The 17,742-nt window shown below is 36.6% G+C and overlaps 3 protein-coding genes across 53 annotated transcripts in view; 2 read left to right on the forward strand and 1 right to left on the reverse strand.

Moving 5' to 3' along the window:
• Nucleotides 1–2,154: 2,154 nt before the first annotated feature.
• On the forward strand, nucleotides 2,155–8,316 carry ift46 (intraflagellar transport 46 homolog (Chlamydomonas)). Its single transcript, XM_077241991.1, has 12 exons — nucleotides 2,155–2,229; nucleotides 2,763–2,856; nucleotides 2,924–3,000; nucleotides 3,081–3,235; nucleotides 3,540–3,614; nucleotides 5,714–5,807; nucleotides 5,890–6,018; nucleotides 6,115–6,233; nucleotides 6,762–6,828; nucleotides 6,911–6,971; nucleotides 7,056–7,141; nucleotides 7,996–8,316. Exons 1-12 carry the CDS (start codon nucleotides 2,206–2,208, stop codon nucleotides 8,086–8,088), a joined length of 1,074 nt encoding a protein of 357 aa, XP_077098106.1. The 5' UTR covers nucleotides 2,155–2,205; the 3' UTR covers nucleotides 8,089–8,316.
• Nucleotides 8,317–8,798: 482 nt separating this feature from the next.
• On the forward strand, nucleotides 8,799–12,600 carry LOC143749876 (leucine-rich repeats and immunoglobulin-like domains protein 3). Of its 2 annotated transcripts, XM_077242540.1 has the most exons (7): nucleotides 8,799–8,989; nucleotides 9,085–9,396; nucleotides 9,485–9,742; nucleotides 9,894–10,037; nucleotides 10,359–10,394; nucleotides 10,495–10,526; nucleotides 11,280–12,600. In XM_077242540.1, the coding sequence occupies exons 1-7, from the start codon at nucleotides 8,950–8,952 to the stop codon at nucleotides 11,451–11,453; spliced, it is 996 nt and encodes a 331-aa protein (XP_077098655.1). In that variant the 5' UTR covers nucleotides 8,799–8,949; the 3' UTR covers nucleotides 11,454–12,600. The 2 variants fall into 2 exon arrangements, with proteins under 2 accessions (XP_077098655.1, XP_077098656.1); XM_077242541.1 differs by lacking the exons at nucleotides 9,085–9,396; nucleotides 9,485–9,742.
• dlg2 (discs, large homolog 2 (Drosophila)) overlaps nucleotides 12,536–17,742 on the reverse strand; it is a 305,321-nt gene continuing 300,114 nt past the window's right edge. For 26 of the 50 annotated variants that reach the window (XR_013207082.1, XM_077242496.1, XM_077242488.1 and 23 more), the window contains 4 exons: nucleotides 16,526–16,698; nucleotides 16,137–16,246; nucleotides 15,936–16,027; nucleotides 12,536–15,194 (listed from right to left, as the gene is read on the reverse strand). Coding sequence is in view for 48 of the 50 variants with exons in the window: in XM_077242496.1 (XP_077098611.1) it covers nucleotides 15,088–15,194; nucleotides 15,936–16,027; nucleotides 16,137–16,246; nucleotides 16,526–16,698 (482 nt within the window). In the remaining 2 variants the exon portion in view is untranslated. Of the gene's footprint in view, nucleotides 15,195–15,935; nucleotides 16,028–16,136; nucleotides 16,247–16,525; nucleotides 16,699–17,042; nucleotides 17,067–17,742 lie in introns of those variants that run through there. The other 24 variants (XM_077242498.1, XM_077242477.1, XM_077242480.1 and 21 more) reach the window with 2 other exon arrangements.

Genomic DNA, 17,742 nt, shown 5'->3' on the forward strand with positions numbered 1-17,742 from the left:
GAAGTTGTTAGCTAAAGGAGATTAAATCTAAAGAACTCTCATGACGGGGCGCCCAATATATAGCTCTTGGCCACGCCTATCTTGGCGGGCTCTGACGCGCGCGGGCGCGAGGCGGCCTCATTGGTCGCGCATTCAGAGTCGCCCCGTTGGTTTGAGCAAGTTGCCGCAGCACAGCCAATGACCGAGCTCCTTCGCTCATTGCTGTCTGCTGTGCAGCTGCAATGCGTTTTACATAAAGACTTCAATATTCTCGAGAATAAACCTAAAAAGGGGGGGGGACCTAAAAATATAATTTTAATATCTAAAAAACCGAAGCAGCACAAACGAAACTTTTTACAGCACAAACGGAGCACAAACGATTAAGCCTATTTTGACGACGTTTTGCGTTGGGTGGGGGGCCAACTTCACTCAGGTGTAAACCTCACATCCTGTTCAAAAGAGCTGATCCATGGCACATACAACTGCTGTATGTCTGAGTTTATTCAACTCTGATTATTGCCAAAAAAATATATTTTTTGCTTTTTTTTTCAAAACCAAATCACATTTTTGCAACCTGAAAATGTTTCAACCGCAAAAGCACCATGTCTTGATTTGTCGAAACAGGCTAAACTTTGGAAATGCTGTCCCTTATAGTGAAGAGTTCCCCTATTATCAGCATTGTTGATGGTTGATATATTTTTTAGTATGTTTATGAAACCAACGACCGTTTTCTGAAGCTCTGCTTAACTCGGTGACTCAAATCATGAATCTCAGCCATTGTCATGTCGGTGTTACAGAGAGCAGTGTAACAAGAATGAAGATAATATGTCATTTATGTCTAACTACTACAGTATAATGCTTTTTTGTTTTTCTGTTCCTTCTTCCCGCCACATCTCAGCAGACTGTGTGAAACCTAATGGTGGCACAAAGTGTCTCTTATTCAGAAGAAACCCATGTGGGCTTTTCAGGTTTATCAGTAATCTTTTAGTGCTAGTTTGTGCACTTTTACAAACATTGCTTCCTGTTTTTACCACCATTCAGTCTGCATCGGTTATCAATTAGACTGAACTATCTGTGAATATTGTGGAGTGGAAAAAGGAACAATTGTGCACTTATTTTATCATTGGATTTACTCAACATTATTTCGGAAAGATTTTGAATCCTATATTAACAGAAATTTGTCTAGTTGATGTTTTTTTCTTCCTTTATAGTGGCATTATACATTTTTTATGTATTAGGGAAATACAATACACACAAAAAAAGTGTGCTCGTCGCAAACCAAATTTCCTATATTTTATAAATTACTATAAATGGATCTTTTGGAACAAACTAAAAACAAAACGCGCTGAAAACATGTAATGTTTTAAAAACACTGATATTTATGTTATTTTTCTGCCAACTAAAGTTGTTAATAATGCAACTCTTCTTCTGGCATTTAATTAAAATAAAATGCGTCTACCCGCGCATGCGCTGTCACATTTTTCTGTTCTGTAACGATCTAATGGTTATTGTTACCAAATATTTTTGCTTATTAGTACTTTTTTGCTACTACTGTTGCTCGCAGGCCTTCAGGGTCCTTTACTGAAATAAATCAATATGCTTGTGTCATGAACAGTTTAATCTTTTACGTTTTTCCTCCAAAAAATAACAGCCTGGTACACACTTTTTGTTAAATGTAGTGTTGCCAATGCCAACCGTTCCGTATAATACGGAATCGTCCCGTATTTGACACATAAAAGTCTTGTTCCGTATTGAACTGATACGTAACGTACTTTGTTCCGTATTTTTGAGAATCAATTCAGTGCAAATCCATGACAGACATATAGCTTCTAATAGCTATATTTCAGACAGACTATGAACGAAGACATTAGTAGGCTATTAGTAAGCTAATTTCTCCCCCTGTTTGTCTATGATCAGCCGCGTAGCGTTTTTAACATCTTGGAACATCATCAGAAGGGTTAATGTGTAAACTTGAACACAGATGAAACAAATGACTTGAACACAAACTATTTATAATAATTTCAATTTTTCAAATAAAACTGCTGTAGTGAAACTGCGCGAGCGCGGGTGAAACTGCTGGGGTGAAACTGTGGCTCTGCAGTCAGACCCTTCTCCTAAAATCTGATCTAAATAGATCAGTGCGTCTGACAAACTGATGTTTTTCACGCACTTCCGCTGAACATCTCGCGAGAACAAGTTTCCTTGGCAACAATACACGGTGTTTTAATGGAGAGGTCTGAGCGACAAAAGGTTTGTTATTATAGCGAAAATCTCATTCATTTAGTCGTTGATACCATAGTACATATGTAAGAATTTATGCAACATGGTATTGCGATTTATTTCCTGCCTCAATAATGAGACGTGGACACTGAATTAATGTAGCGCGAGAGTTAAACACTGAGCTGCAGTAAGACATTGTTATTCCTGAATGTTTATCACATTTTGTCTAAGTTAAATATTTCACCACATGTCATGAAGTTACTAAATAGTTGCTTCCTCAAACTATCATAAGTCCCATCATAAGCGAAACAGCTAAACCCGCTGGAAAAGCCTAGCCTAAGTTACTTCATAGGCTCTATCTCTAAACGAGGTAACGTTAACGTTATGCTGCCTAACGTTAAGTTACCTAGACAGCATTTTTAGTGCATCATAGGAGTGTTCTGAGTCAGCAGCTTTTTTGGTATCATTATGACTCATCCAAATGAAGTCTGGGTAGGCAGCTCTATAGGTTCCGAGAGACCCAGTGTTAGTACAAACTAAAGTTCAAATAACTCTTCAATCAGATTCAACTCACAACCAACCAGCCATACGACGAGAGTTTTGAGGTGAACGCTGACGAGGCCGCCAGCGTTCACACACCATCCCCACGACAGATAGGTGAGAAATCTTAACCACTTCTTTATATTTTACCTTCCCATTCACCAACTGTTTTTCCTCATGGTAGTTTCCAGGAGGGCAGGCAGGCAGAAGCTCAGCGCCATGGCCAGTTATGCTGGTGAGAAAATAGAAGAGGACACTAAAGTAAGATTAAAGTTAACTGGCTCATTTTCATGAGTGCTTAAAGTGAGGTTTTATTGACCTGACCTTTCATCTGACCACAGAGAAAGAAAGAGCTGCCACCTGGTGCTCACAGTACTAACGACAATGTTGAAGAGGATGAAGAGGAGGAGGAAGAAGAAGATGATGATGATGATGATGATTCTGATGACACAGAGTCTGATGAGGAGGAAGGGGAGCCTGGATCTGCTCCAGAAGGGTAGGACCGTAAACTTGCACACTATCTTCTGCCCAAGATTGATTGACATTAATGTTTAATTTAGTTTTAACTAAATGAGAAACTATATCAAGGGGAAATATACAGATTGGCCAAAATCAGATATACAGTAAGGAAGTGGGCTAGTTGTGCCTAAGAAGATGCAAATATAAAATTTCAGTGTTTAACAAAAGTACTAAAAGTATTATAGTTACAGTATTTACTCAAAACAACAAGCTATTTTATTTTGAAATAATGGTGTGTGTGTGTGTGTGTTTGTGTGTGTGTGTGTGTGACACTCTCACAGTGCATATGATCCTGCCGATTATGAACATCTTCCTGTCACAGCCGAGATCAAAGAGCTGTTTCAGTACATCACTAGGTGAGCATTCAACAACTTCACACCACTTTATTTGCGCCTGCACAAGAAACACAGGGGCATTCAAAATGAAGAGAAAAAATTAGCAAAGAGAAACTGACCCTTAACCTTGTTACACGGCAAATGATTATTTCTTTAACTAGCACTTTTGGCCCTGTGGACATTAAAAAGAAAAACAAACTCAAATTTCTTAGAAAAAGAAAAAAAAAAACAACTAAACAATGTCTAACAGTGAATAAACATGCAACGAAGGAGCATTCTTTTATTTTTTTCTAGACTTCCATGAAGATCTCAAAATATGTATTGTTTGATGGCATTCTCTTTTGGAAATGATGATGAAAATTACAGTTACGTTTTTGTTTTTAATGACAAACTCTTTTTGTTTACCTGGGCTAATTAAAATTAAAATTATATTTTCAAACTTTTTAATTTGCTAAAATTATAGCTTGATTGGAAATGATTCACAGTGAATATGTATAGACCTTATGTAGCCCCGCCCCTTTTCAGCGCTGCGTTCGTTGTCTTTTGACTTCCGGTCTGTATTTTCACAGCGATCTTGCATAGGTATGAATGAACTGCTCGTAAAAAAATTCCCGGTCGACATTTGTTAAGACATCTGCTTTACAATGCTTATGATAAACATAACAATGCTCATGATAACTTTCGTTAACTCTACAATAAGTCAATCCACTTCACCAGCTAATTAGTCCTGGACAGCGATGCCATAGAAATATACAGAGCGACCGCAAAAACGGAAGTTCATAGACAATATTCTAAAGATGACGGCGCCCACGTTTCTCTGGTGCATAACGTCTATATAAATTATAATTAAAGCTGCAGTCCGTAGTTTTCCCTCTGTCGCCATCTCTGTTCGAAATCTGTAATTGCAGTTATTCGCAGAATTATCAACTTTACGTGGGTATTGCCTCGGCATTGCGTGACTACGTGTAATGCCCTTCAAATATTTATCCTTTTTTTCACATGGGCCTGGTTGCAGTCTCTTTTTTTCTATAGCCGATCCGAAGTCCGAAGTCTTTTGCATTTTACAACGGGTGAATCTACAGTTGTCACTGGTGATTGTCTTTTCAACCTTTCTGGATCCGCCATCAAATTGATAAGTTTATTTATATCAAGTGCTGTGAGAAAAGGCTATAAATCTCCACCGCCAACATCCTCACACGCAATATAGCCTACTATCCGAGACTCTTCTTTATGTGTACAGATGTGACGTAATGACGCAAAGACATGCTCGAATTTCCTGTGTAAATCCACCAGTAATACTGGAATTAAAAACATTATTACAAGCTTAACGTTTTGAATCGAGCTAAGGTAAGCAGATAGTTTTGAACACTGGCTGGTTATGTACCTGCTCAAATTTATTTTGGATAATTTTTAACCCAAAAAAGTTACGGACTGGGCTTTAACTATAATATAAATACAATTATATTGTATATACATATAATAACAACTTTAAATTTTAATATAAATTAAGAATTTTAACTAATCCAATAATAATATTTTTTTTAATGTGTGTGATGAAAGAAATGTCAACCTTATTTTCTTTAGCTGGGCAAATAAAACACATTGAAATAATATTTTAAAACTTTTTAATTTGATAAAATTACAGCTTGTATATTATATATACATATAATTACTACTTTATATATATATATATATATATATATATATATATATATATATATATATATATATATACTGTATATATACTGTATATATTTTTGTTGTATTAAAAAAATAATAATAATACAATAATAATGTTTTAATGGGACCTTCATGAGAAATGAAAGAAATGGCAGTCTTCTTTTGTTTTGCCTGGGCTAATTAAAATAATATTTTCACATTTTTTAATTTGATAAAATTACAGCTTGATGCACAGTGAATTATAATTATTTAACTCCAAAAGAATAGTATAAAATCAATTATATAGATATAAGTAATATTCAAATAATACACAATAATAATGTGACCTTCATATAACAAAAAGAAAGAAAACATAAACAGTGCTTGTAGTTAGCACACTTATTTGAGTTGTCATCTCATGGATTCTTACTGGTAATTAATTGAATGACTGTTTCCTTCAGATACACTCCTCAGACGTTAGAGCTTGACCACAAACTGAAGCCCTTTATCCCTGATTTCATCCCAGCTGTGGGGGACATTGATGCTTTCCTCAAAGTGAGTCATTCAGGTGTGGTTCTGGTCTGAAAGTGTCAACTGACAATTTCTTTATATGTTTTTTACTATTTGCGTTCTGCAGGTACCACGGGCAGATGGGAAGGCTGACAATCTGGGTCTCCTCGTTCTAGATGAGCCATGCGTTAAACAGTCCGACCCAACAGTGCTTTCCTTGTGGCTGTCAGAGAACAGCAAACAACACAATGTCGCTGTGAGTCCACACACGCACACTAGAAGACTAATTTAGAGCTTTGATGATTGTGGCCTGGCAAGTGAAATGAGAATGTAATGCACATGTCTTTCATAGGAAGTTAAAGTTAAGAGCATCGAAAACCCAGAGAAGAACCCCAAAGCCATAGACAACTGGATCGAGAGCATTACTGAGCTGCATCGGTCCAAACCTCCAGCTACCGTACACTACACGAGGCAAGAACTGACATGAATCAACCTCGAACATCTAGAGAGCAGAACATCTGTTATTTTGTAACCAGTGTGGTGGAAATCCCCCTATGCACCTGACTTAAGCTAAATGACACCTGCTTCGAGTCAGACAACGTATCGCTCCTTATGAACACTATCACTTGGAAATGAAAATAAGATCTCTAGTGCTCCACTAAACACAATCACTTGAGAATGGAAGTAAGCTCCCTAGTCTCTAGTCTGCTGCGTTTGAATATGCATTTAATCATGGCCGAGAGAATCTCGGACCAATTCCAGACATTCCACTCCCAAAAAAAGATTTATAGAACAGGAGCATGATAAATGTGATGATTCATTACATACTTTTTCAACAATATGATTGGTTCTTCATGTATAATTCTCTGTTACTGCGTAAAAGCAAGGACACATATGCAGACAAACTTTGGAATATAAATGTTAACCGTGAAAGAAAAAGATATGTAAGTTATGATTAATTAAAAATGTCCTTGACACCAGTCTTGTATATTTCTTCAGACCCATGCCAGACATCGACAGCCTGATGCAAGAGTGGCCAGCTGAATTTGAGGAGCTTTTGGGGAAGGTTAGCTTTTGAATAAAATATGTTCTGCTATATGATCCTTCATCAAACCGTGTTCATCTTCACTTTCTGGTCTGTTCACCAGGTGAATCTCCCCACTGCAGACATTGACTGTGATTTGGCAGATTATGTTGACATTATTTGTGGTAAGTTGGTCCATTGCATGTTTCTTGCATTCTCATCTTTGATGCTTTTGTTGTTTATTGTAATGACCGTTCGTGTACCCTCAGGAATCCTGGACATCCCTGTGTACAAGAACCGAATTCACTCACTTCACGTCCTGTTCACACTCTACTCTGAATTCAAAAACTCACAGGTTAGTTTTATATACTCTACAATATTATAAGGTTAGTTGATTTTTCACCCTAATGTCCTTCCTAACCCATAAGACTTTTGTTCATCTTCGTAACACAAATGAAATCTTAGACCTTTATTTCCCTCCGTTGATAGCTTCGTGACTGACAATTTGACGCTTCAAAAAGTTCATAAAGAGATCGTAAAATTAATCCACATGAATTGAGTCGTTTAGTCCAAATTTTCTGAAGAGACTCAATCGCTTTATATGATGAACAGATTGAATTTAGGCTATTATTTACATATAAACATTCATCAACTCACACATCAGTTGTGGTAAACAGAAGCTCAAGCATGTTCGCTTGAACCAATGAGGTTCATTCTTGTGTTACCGCAGCACATTTGAGCTTCACCAATGAGGTTTGTTCTCATGCCTCAAGCAGGTTCAGTTGAGCTGCTTATGTTCGCTGATCAATGTTTGTCAATAAAAGCCTAAATTAAATCTGTTCATATAAAGTGATCTTGTTTCTTCAGAAAATTCCACTCAATTTATATGGATTAGTTTTACAATCTTTTTATTAACTTTTTGAAGCGTCAAAGTGGTTGTCGCATAGCTGTCTATGGAGGGACGGAAAGCTCTCAGATTTCATCAAAAATATCTTCATTTGTGTTCCGAAGATGAATGACATGGGTTTGGAATGAAATGAGGGTTTTCATTTTTGGGTGTACTATCCCTTTAAATAAAATGTTAAATATACCTATCACAATTAATTTGTGTGTGTGTGTGTGTGTGTGTGTGTGTGTGTGTTTTTGATGGTTGCTGCATTTTTTTTGGAGGTTGTACTTTTGATAACCTAATTTCCCCCCTGTGATCAGCACTTTAAATCTGTCGTGGAGGGCCAGAAATCGGACACACCGCCTGCTTCACGTACAGCTACTGCTGAATTAGAAAGACTCACTTTGGACTGAAGTCTCTATCATGGCCTATTTTAATACATCCTGTTTTCTAAGCTGTTATGTCACCCACTGTGTTCTGTTATGTGCTATTTTATTCATTACACTATGCATTCTTCATATGATTGTGTTCTCACAACAGGGTTGTTAATGCTATAATCACTACAATTGCATTTTAATTAAACTTATTTCCTCAAGCTGTAGAATTGAAATGTCTTCAGAATAATTAAATTACTCCTTTTGTACACCATTGCCTAATTATTTTACAGTTTACAATGAATTGGTCTTTTCTTGTTGAAGGGTAACACCAGTGAGCTGATTAGAGGATGATAGAGCTGATTTCCTTTTTGAGCTCACTTCCTCATATTAATAGTTGTTTTCAATCACTTTACACACTAACAGCTGATCCAAACTCTGTATAGGACAGGACATGTACTGTTAAATAACAGAAAGTAGAGTTATTTACTGTAAATATCTCATAAAAATAATACTGAATTAAACCAAATCAACACTAAACACTCAAAGGCATCTGGAGATTTAACAAAGCAGGATGACATTTTAACCTTATATATATATTTTACATTTGAATGATAAACTGAATCAGAGCAAGTTGTCCTTTATGAGTTCATTTATTGATTTGATATACTGCGTGAACTTTACATCTACTAGATAATCTGAATAGGAACAGCCCTGCCTTCTTCCTTGTTCTACCCACTTTAGTTTTCCTGTTGTGGTTTACAGTGGCTGTTTTTTACTCTGGTGTGACAGTTTCGAGTGCATTGAAGCGCATCATATAAGGTACATACAGATTAGAACGGTTTTATTAATGGTTATAAATGATAATTTAGCTTCAAAAAGTCTAACTGCTGACTTACGATGCCTGGATGTTGCATTTATGTCTGGCTGTTTCTGTTTGGTAAGTGTGTCTGGTTATTTCTCTTTTGCTGTCTGCTTTTTTATGTACTAATAGTATGAGTTGATAAATGTAATGACTACATATTTATTTAACAGCAGAAGAAATTCTTGCAGTGAAGACGGAGTTATATAGTCGCGTTGAGCTCACTGGAATGTCACTTCAGAAAGAGACCGTTGAGTCAGTGGCATGGGCCAAACTAAAACTAAATAAAACTCAATTATGTATTCAATATGTAAACAATACTATCAAATGCTACAGTGAGTGCTGTGGAAAGGCTCATTTCTATTTTAACAATAACACCTTCATTCTGGAGAACGTGACAGCACAGGATGAAGGAGTCTTCATGGAAACTATAGTTGGAGGAAACGGAACAATAAAATCCCAAAACTTTACATTAATTATTCAATGTAAGTCAACACATATCAAAATCTTAATTATTCATGTGTTATTCATCTTTTTTATCGGTGTTTGCTCATTAACACATTTTATTTCAAGACCCACCAAATGCAACAGAAATTGTGGTCTCGCAGACCTCCAGCACATCTGTGACTCTCAAATGTGAAGTGAGTGGGTCATTTCTGCAGCTGATGTGGAAGAGAGAAAAAGTCCCCATTCTAGAGAAACACAGATACACATTCAGTGAGAGAAACCAAACTCTACACATAAGCAACATAACCAGCTCAGATTACGGGACGTACAGCTGTATTGTTTCAAATGCATATGGAGGATCAGAACAGCACATAAATATTACCGGTGAGCAGTTGATCATCCATTGTGCACCTTATTTAAATCCTCTCCTTATGTCAGATTGTAATATTATATTCAGGACCAGAAATGAAACCAGCACGATTGTGAAAAGAAAGCAGCATTGCATAATCATGTAATTTTCTGGTTTTGTTTTAAGATTTTAAGAACTCAACTGTTAACCAAGGAAATGGTTCTAGTGGTAAAACTCAGTCTGGTCAGATTCTGCGTACAAGTGGATTTACACTCATGGGTGTTTTTGGATTGTTCATCATGTTCTACGGTCTTTACAAATACCATCACAGTAAGACTTTCACCCAATACATGAACAATGTTCATACATGTTGCTTCAGCAAAATAATAACTGCATGTTTTACCCACAGCATTCATGATTTAGGTTTACTGTGTGACTCAGATCATGAATGTAAATACCACGTAATCTCAGCAAATGTTCTCAAAAACATCATACAGGAAGAAAAGGAGAATGAATCACAGACACATTTTCTGCTTTAAAAAATTCCCCAGCTACTTCAGCTACACAAAACCTGAAATACAATTACAGTAACTACTGTTTTTAAATTATTCTATTTTGTACAGAATATTTTACAGGAATTATATTTTTTAGGGCAAAGAGTTGAAAATGGCAGAACTACAGATGAAGGTATTGAAAATATATCAATGAGTGTATGTGTTTGTGTGTACATATTGTATATTATTATACAACCAATTGCATTGTCATATCTATGAAATATACTTTACAGGGGATGCAGATAATGGCCTTGGAATTTATCAGGTAATGGGCAATCAAAACAATAAAATACACATGACGTAATATTACGTTTTGTAGATATGTAGCCTACATGGACAATAAAATGATTGACATTTTCCTTATCCCTATGAAAATAAAAAAGTCTTGATCTGAACAATGTATCGAGGTGTGGTAACCGTGTATAAGCGGAATAATTGTCTAGGGCCATTGAATTATTAGAACTTTTAGCAGATATACACATTTAAAATTTTACAGTCTAATCTTGCACCCACGTACATGTCAATTTTTTAATTATCTACAAAAAATGGATATGTCCAACCCAAAAAGTAAACAAACTCTATGCATGGCTAATGCAAAGGCAAGTTTCCCAATCCAGTAGCCAACTGCCCTATTTCTGATAGCTGTTTATCACATAGTAATATTTTATACAATCCACCTTTACTTTAATACGTGAATGCGGATCTTATCAATGTTTTTTTGTCCTGTTGTGTGACACTTTAACATTTACTTTTGTGCTTACATTTCTCAATTTCCATACACTGCGCTGCACCGGAAGTTGCCGTGGCCACTGACGCTAAATTCTGAAGCAATCATGTCATTTTATGGGGTCTTTAAGTCATGAAAAACTCTTCCAGTATAATATTATAAAAGATACATGTAGGCCTTTTAAATGTTTATTATTGTTTTTTTAACAGTACCTGTTAATATTTTTATGATCATGTTTTTAATAATACCCGTTTACTCTTTTGGTTTACTCTGGCCTCTCGTGTCTCACAGGAAGTACCTGACACTGTAGAAGTGACTCCTTTGCCGTACGTCTACACGGACTTCGTTAAGCCGAAAGAGCCCAACCAGGCTACAACTACAGTGCAACACTTTGAGGACTTTGGTTACTCTGAGGTTGGACCCATATGCAGTGCGGAAACAGTGTTCAGTGATGATGAACCATAGACTGTAAGTGATGAACTGACCACAGCATGTCCTGAGGCTGGAGATGAATGACACAGCTAATATAAGAGACTACAAAACGCGTCGAAGTTTAAACAGCGAATACTAACACTTTCATATTCATGAATCTGGTGCAGCACAAATTACAAAGTCAGAGAGTCAGACGAGCAGGGGAAAAATACATGTTAAATCCTTATTAACCACCAGATGGCAGCAAAAACAGCAGAAAACATAGCAGTTCGACCATGTACAAACATAATTGTTTCTGATCCTTAAACACACAAAGAGCAAGAATTTCTCCAGATGGAGAAATTTGATTTCTCCAATGCGTCTTCGGAATAATCGTTTTAATTACACTCAATAAGCATCATTCTGAAAAAGAAACAGAAGAAACGTGTTTCCTTTCTCTGGATAATGTACAGCATGGACACACTATAAAAGACTTGAATACATAAAAGGACTTCATTGAAAACTCCAGTGCCTTTGCAATAATGTCAAGGATGCACTATTTGAAGTGAGACACTGTGAGAGGTCGTAAGTTTATATCTTACCCATTAGTGACTGGCATACATAGTCATTCGATAGATAAATGACTTTGAGAGCTATTGACCACAAGTGGTTTGTCTTGCATGGCAAACTCTGTTGAAGGTTCTGTATATCAATTAAACGGCATGTCATGGAGTCAGCGGCAGATTAATTGATGTTAAAGGGCAAATCTACATGTCAGTAAAGAGGTGCAAACTTTCACAGTGCACAAAAGAGACCAAAACAGCATTTTAGAGAGACAGCTGTCAATTACCTGAAGAGTATAAAAGTCTCACCAGATCTTACAGTTAGAGTAGAGCACCTTGATGTATACCTAAAGCAATGTCTTTATTGGGATACCAGGGAAACACACTGCAACAGGACAGGTTCCTTTCTTTGTTTTTCCTTCAGAAAAGCCAAAGGAAGAAAAGAGTAAAAAAAAAATATATTTTTTTTAACAGACATGTGTAGATAACGGTACAGTCTCAATGTCTCAACATTTTCTAAATGTGCTTAAATTGTTGCACCCATGGAATGCTGGGAAATGATACCTACAAACAGAAGGGGGATGTAAGTCTTTAATGATTTAACTTTAATCTCCTGTGATATAAATAGAAAAAACAAAGAGGTTTGGGGACTGTGTTAATTAAAGATCTCCTATACAACTACAATAAGTGCAAACAGATATTTATATACAAAATTGCACATATCATTTGGGGGGGGAAAAACAATGTGTGGAAAATATTTTGCATCGCCCATTTGGGGATAAAAATAAATCACAAAGCGAACCAAAAGAATCAGACTAAATGCAACGCAGGTATCAGGAACAAAACATTTGAGATTTGTGTGATAAACAGATGCACTTTGATCTGAAGGTGTAATATCAGTGATTAAGCCCTATCTGGCAACCCTGAGACAAAAACAACCCCATTTCAGCACGTTTGACTAAGCTGAACATTCACTTGGAATTAATGGACCAAATCAGACTATGAGCACCATAAGGCCTCGGAGAGCCTCGTTCAAGTGCGTACAATCTGCAGGGTTTTGATTTTCATTAAAGCCACTGCATCGGTAATTGAGATGCACTTTTGATTACCTAATAATCATACCAATTGATTTAAAAGCAAATATTTGGCGTGAAGAGTACCCAAAATCCTATGAGATGCTTTCATGATCCATTGTGTGCATCAAGAATTAAATTTAGAAAATGATATGCTACAGATGATAGAACAATCACATTGAATAAGGGAAAAAAAAGATGTACACGTGTAGAAGAGAAAAAAATAATTTCACAGCATTTAAAATATTCAATTTATATTCTGATAGTCACTGATGCCATCCATGGTTTACATTGTCATAATAACATATACATTATCTATTGTTATTCAAAGAAATTTCATATTACACCCTGAAGAGCTTCACTGTGATATTCAGTCCCTCTCTTCTGAAAATCCCCCTCTGTGTCCACGATCTGGTTGAACACAATCTGTGAATAATTTCTCAAATATACAAAAGTGCTCAGTCTTCAAGAAAGCGTAAAAAACGTCTATCCGGCCCGAAAAGCCTCTTCCCTTTTTAAGGCAAGTGGTGACCAGTAGGTCAAAAGACTCTTGCCACAGAACCGTGCTGTAACATCTCCAAATAAATATTGCAACAAATAATTCCCCCCACATTTGAAATGAGTTAATGGCTTTTGGCATTTGTAGTTTCCAAAAATGACGAGAGCTTTACTATTAATGTGGAAGGACGGGAATCTCTCTCAACTAGACATGTAAAGGGCAAGAGTGACCGAAGTATGCACTATGAAAGAGTGGACAATAAGCCAAGGTTCATGTCCACAAGTGTAAAGCATGCCAAAATGGAAAAAACAAACAAACTAAAACGATTCAGAGATCTTTATACTACATTTACGTAAAAGCTTTTAAGACAGGACCGCTTGCAGACCTTGTCCCTTTGGCCCTCAATTTCTCTGAACTGTAGTCGAGGTACTGTAAACACTTTAGAGGGTGCTTGAGGGAGGCCGCAACTGAACAACCGTTCAATGGATGATTCACAAACATCAAGCTCCTTCCTGTTATCCAGACTGAACAAAGCTGAAACACAATTCAAATTCTCCACCAATTAAAGTTCTGAGCTCCGGGGATTTCAGAACTCTCGGTCAGTTTAGAATTAGTAGATTCCGGAATTGGACGGATCAGGGGGTGTTTTGTTCAGGGAAAACACGCACTCATTACCTTTCATTCTCACCAGCACAACAGCAACGGCACAATATGATACATCAGTCCCAGTAAAATCTCTTTTCCAAAATTATTCTTTAGACAAAGTCATATATCATCTTTATAAATATTTTCTGTGCTGTTGTGTCCTCTATTAATATAAATAGCAAAATATAGTGTCATATTTCCTACAGCTTGTTGAATACCCTCAGCCATTTACACTAACTAAAGCATCTTTTAATCACAAGAAACCTTTCCGAAAGGATCCATAAGAATTAATGTACAATTTAAACTAAATCTTTGAAGTAATATACTCAAACAAAATGGATGTCTGTACAAAACAAAATGAACAAAATAATACAAATACAAAAAAAGAACACAATCAATGTGTGTGTTGTTAGCCACAGGAGTGCATAGATGCTGAGTTTGTGAAATGAGTCTGCAAGGTGTGTGAAAACAACCGATTGGGTGAAAAGTGACAAAAGCTGATATTAACATTGATTTTTTTTCTTCTTCTTGGAGGTGGTGATGGTGTGTGGAAATCATCTGTGATGATCTGACCTACTTCTTGTCCTTCTGAACTAAAGATTGTTTGAAGAATACTCAGCGCTAAATTTTGTTTCCTTTTTTCCTTAAATTAAAATGCTAAACAATAAATATGCAAACAAAGATGCTTCTAACACTTTGTGGTGTACATTCAGGAACATTCATATTGAAAGTGAAAAAATGTGACATAAAATAAACAAACAAACAAACAAGAGAAAAAAATCACTGTAAGAGTTAACAATAAACATTGCCATAATAATAATTTATATTATATTACAAATTATTCCTATGTTTTTGTTTTGTTTTGTTTTTTGCAGTCCAAGGTCCCTGCCAGGGTAAGGTGATTTTTTTTATAGTTTTTCTTTTGAAGGAATCCAGATATAAGGTCCAGACTGTTCCTCAATCACCATCTTACACTGGTTATAAATGTCCTCTAGTGTTTCTCCTTGAACCAGCGCTGAGAGAGTGAGAGAAACAGAAAGAGAGAGAGAAAGAGAAAGAGAGAGAGAGAAAGAGCTGACGTTAATAGATTATTATGCACTTTACGGAGCAACGCCTTTATCATTTTGCGCCACAAGAAGTAAGAACCCTCGATGACAGTTTCATAATGATCGTTTTTTAACTTAATGGATCATTAGCCACTTTATCGCTCATGAATTCTTCTAGTGTGAAAGGTAAGAATAGCCATTTTACCCAGCAACAGAATCTCTAACAAAGCAGAGAGAACTATGCAGCTTTTCATTTAAAAATAACATTACATTTTTCTCATAAGTAAAATAGTTAATCATTAATACTATACAGAATTATTAGCAAAGCAACACACTCTTTAAATCTCTTTTCTTGCAGGTGCAGATTAACAGAATTTAAAAATAAAGCAACAGCATTGTCACACGGGTTCAAAATGTCCTCAAATGAATCATAATGTTGCTAAGCTCTTTTTCATATTCCTCCATACACTCACAGGGGTCAGGCTAATGCATATTTCAAGAGAAAGTTGATGTGTTTCACTCAGTGGAAAGCGTCAGCTCCGTGACTCTGCTGTCAAATATGATGGATGTAACAAGCTGCAATGGTTGGCCTCTGAGGTAATGCATATGCAACAGACTATCAGAATATGCAAATGAGCTGATATTGGACAGCCTCTGAGCGAGAAGGCGCCGCTCAGATCCTCTCGATGGACTAGGAACTTTACTGTTACCTGTGAAGTACTCGCCAAACTCCTGCTCCAATTTCATGGCACGGTCATATGTCTTTTTGGCCTGCTCCTCCGTCAACCTCTTATTCATCTCCCTGAAACACAAAGGGTTTAGAAATGTATCAATCTCTTCATCTGAACGCAATGGAATTTGTATTATTTATTGAATTAATACACCATCATAGAGCTGTGTGGTAAACTTACATTAGGGACTCCATGGATCTAGGCTTTATAAAGATGGCAATGGGGTAGAGTTGTGCTACTTGTAGTCGTTTTATGGCATTCCCAGACACGTCAAGTATGCAGTGCTTTCCCTAGAAAAGCAATAGAGACTGAACAGTAGAGCAAGGGGCCGTTCACAAAGAACACATTCAACGACACAAGGACAAGTGTTGGCCTTTGAGATGTCAAGTTAAAAGAAGTTCAGCAAGGAAGTGGCCCTAACATTATCAAGACACTCTACCAAACTACTCATGAGTACCGTACATCTCTGGAACATGTTAAACTAGCTAGATATCCCGAATTGTAAAATCCACATTAGTAAGAAGACTTCATGGCAATATTGTGGTTGTAAAACCATAGCAACTACTGACCCTCTCAGCCACATATTTGACAGACTGGACGCTGGTTCCGTACAGATTGTCATTGTACTGTCCAGCCTCGATGAACTTGTGCTCTTGGATGTCTTTCTCCATCTGCTCTCGTGAGTTCACGAAGTGATAATCTCTCCCATCCACTTCATAATCCCGCTTTGATCTGGTAGTATCTGAGATTGGTTTAAAAAAAATCCAGGCTTTAGTTTTATAATACTTGGGTCCTCAGTTCTACAACACATAAAAATGGGAAATCATCAACTTTATTATCTATATACACGTTCATGAGAAATACCATAAGCTGTCGGAGTGCAGAGGGCAAATCTACTTTCACAAATAAAAAAATATATCTCTAGCTAATGGGGTGACATACTAAGAGATAGGACAGCAGCAGTAAGCTAAGCAGAAATACCCATAGATCCCACTCACTGGATGAACTGTATACTACAGGGTAAGACTGATACTGTCACATTTTCTATTTATATCTTGCTCACTGCAGACTAATAATCTCACTTACCTTCTTGATCAGAACTGTTAGCCGCTTTTTTAAAATTATGAACATAAACAAAAACGGTTAAATAAAAGTCTGAAAACTGAAAAACAAACAATAAATAAAGTGTTCAAGATGGAAAACATGAAATAGCTCTGTGGCACTCATCAGCAAACTATGAGAATGATATAGGATCTTTATTCCATTTTGGGTCTGAGATGAAAACCTCCACAATATTGTCAATATTTTGGTTAATATGTATAGCACAAGCCAACAAAGCTCTTTTCCAAAAACATTATAAAACAAATGAAATCGTACAAAGTATGGGTTACGAAGTGTTACTTTCAAGGTTTGCTCGAAGAAATTTTATTGGGTTTTGTATTTACTTAGACCAATTATAACTTCTGAAAACATCACAATAAAGTGACCTAGTTGAAATTTGTTAATCAGCAGACCTTGAAGTAAGTGATTTCATAGTCACAGCACAATGAAATGAGTTTCAGGAACTGCACAGCAATAGATATGAGCACTGTGGGACAGTAGGGAACACCACGGACTCTTATGGTCAGGTCACTTACCTTACCATCTCATTTTGATGAATCTCACCAGTACCGCTATCAGCACAAAGGCTTAAAAAACCCCAAGACTACTGCATATAATTACAAACTACCTTGGCCAGAGGTTTTTTTTAACACTCCAGTTGAAATTTATAACGGCACCAGTGAGA

The sequence above is a fragment of the Siphateles boraxobius genome, unplaced genomic scaffold (genome assembly GCF_051911475.1).
Source record: "Siphateles boraxobius isolate OS27281-9 unplaced genomic scaffold, OSU_SipBor_1 25, whole genome shotgun sequence".
NCBI classification, from domain to species: domain Eukaryota; kingdom Metazoa; phylum Chordata; class Actinopteri; order Cypriniformes; family Leuciscidae; genus Siphateles; species Siphateles boraxobius.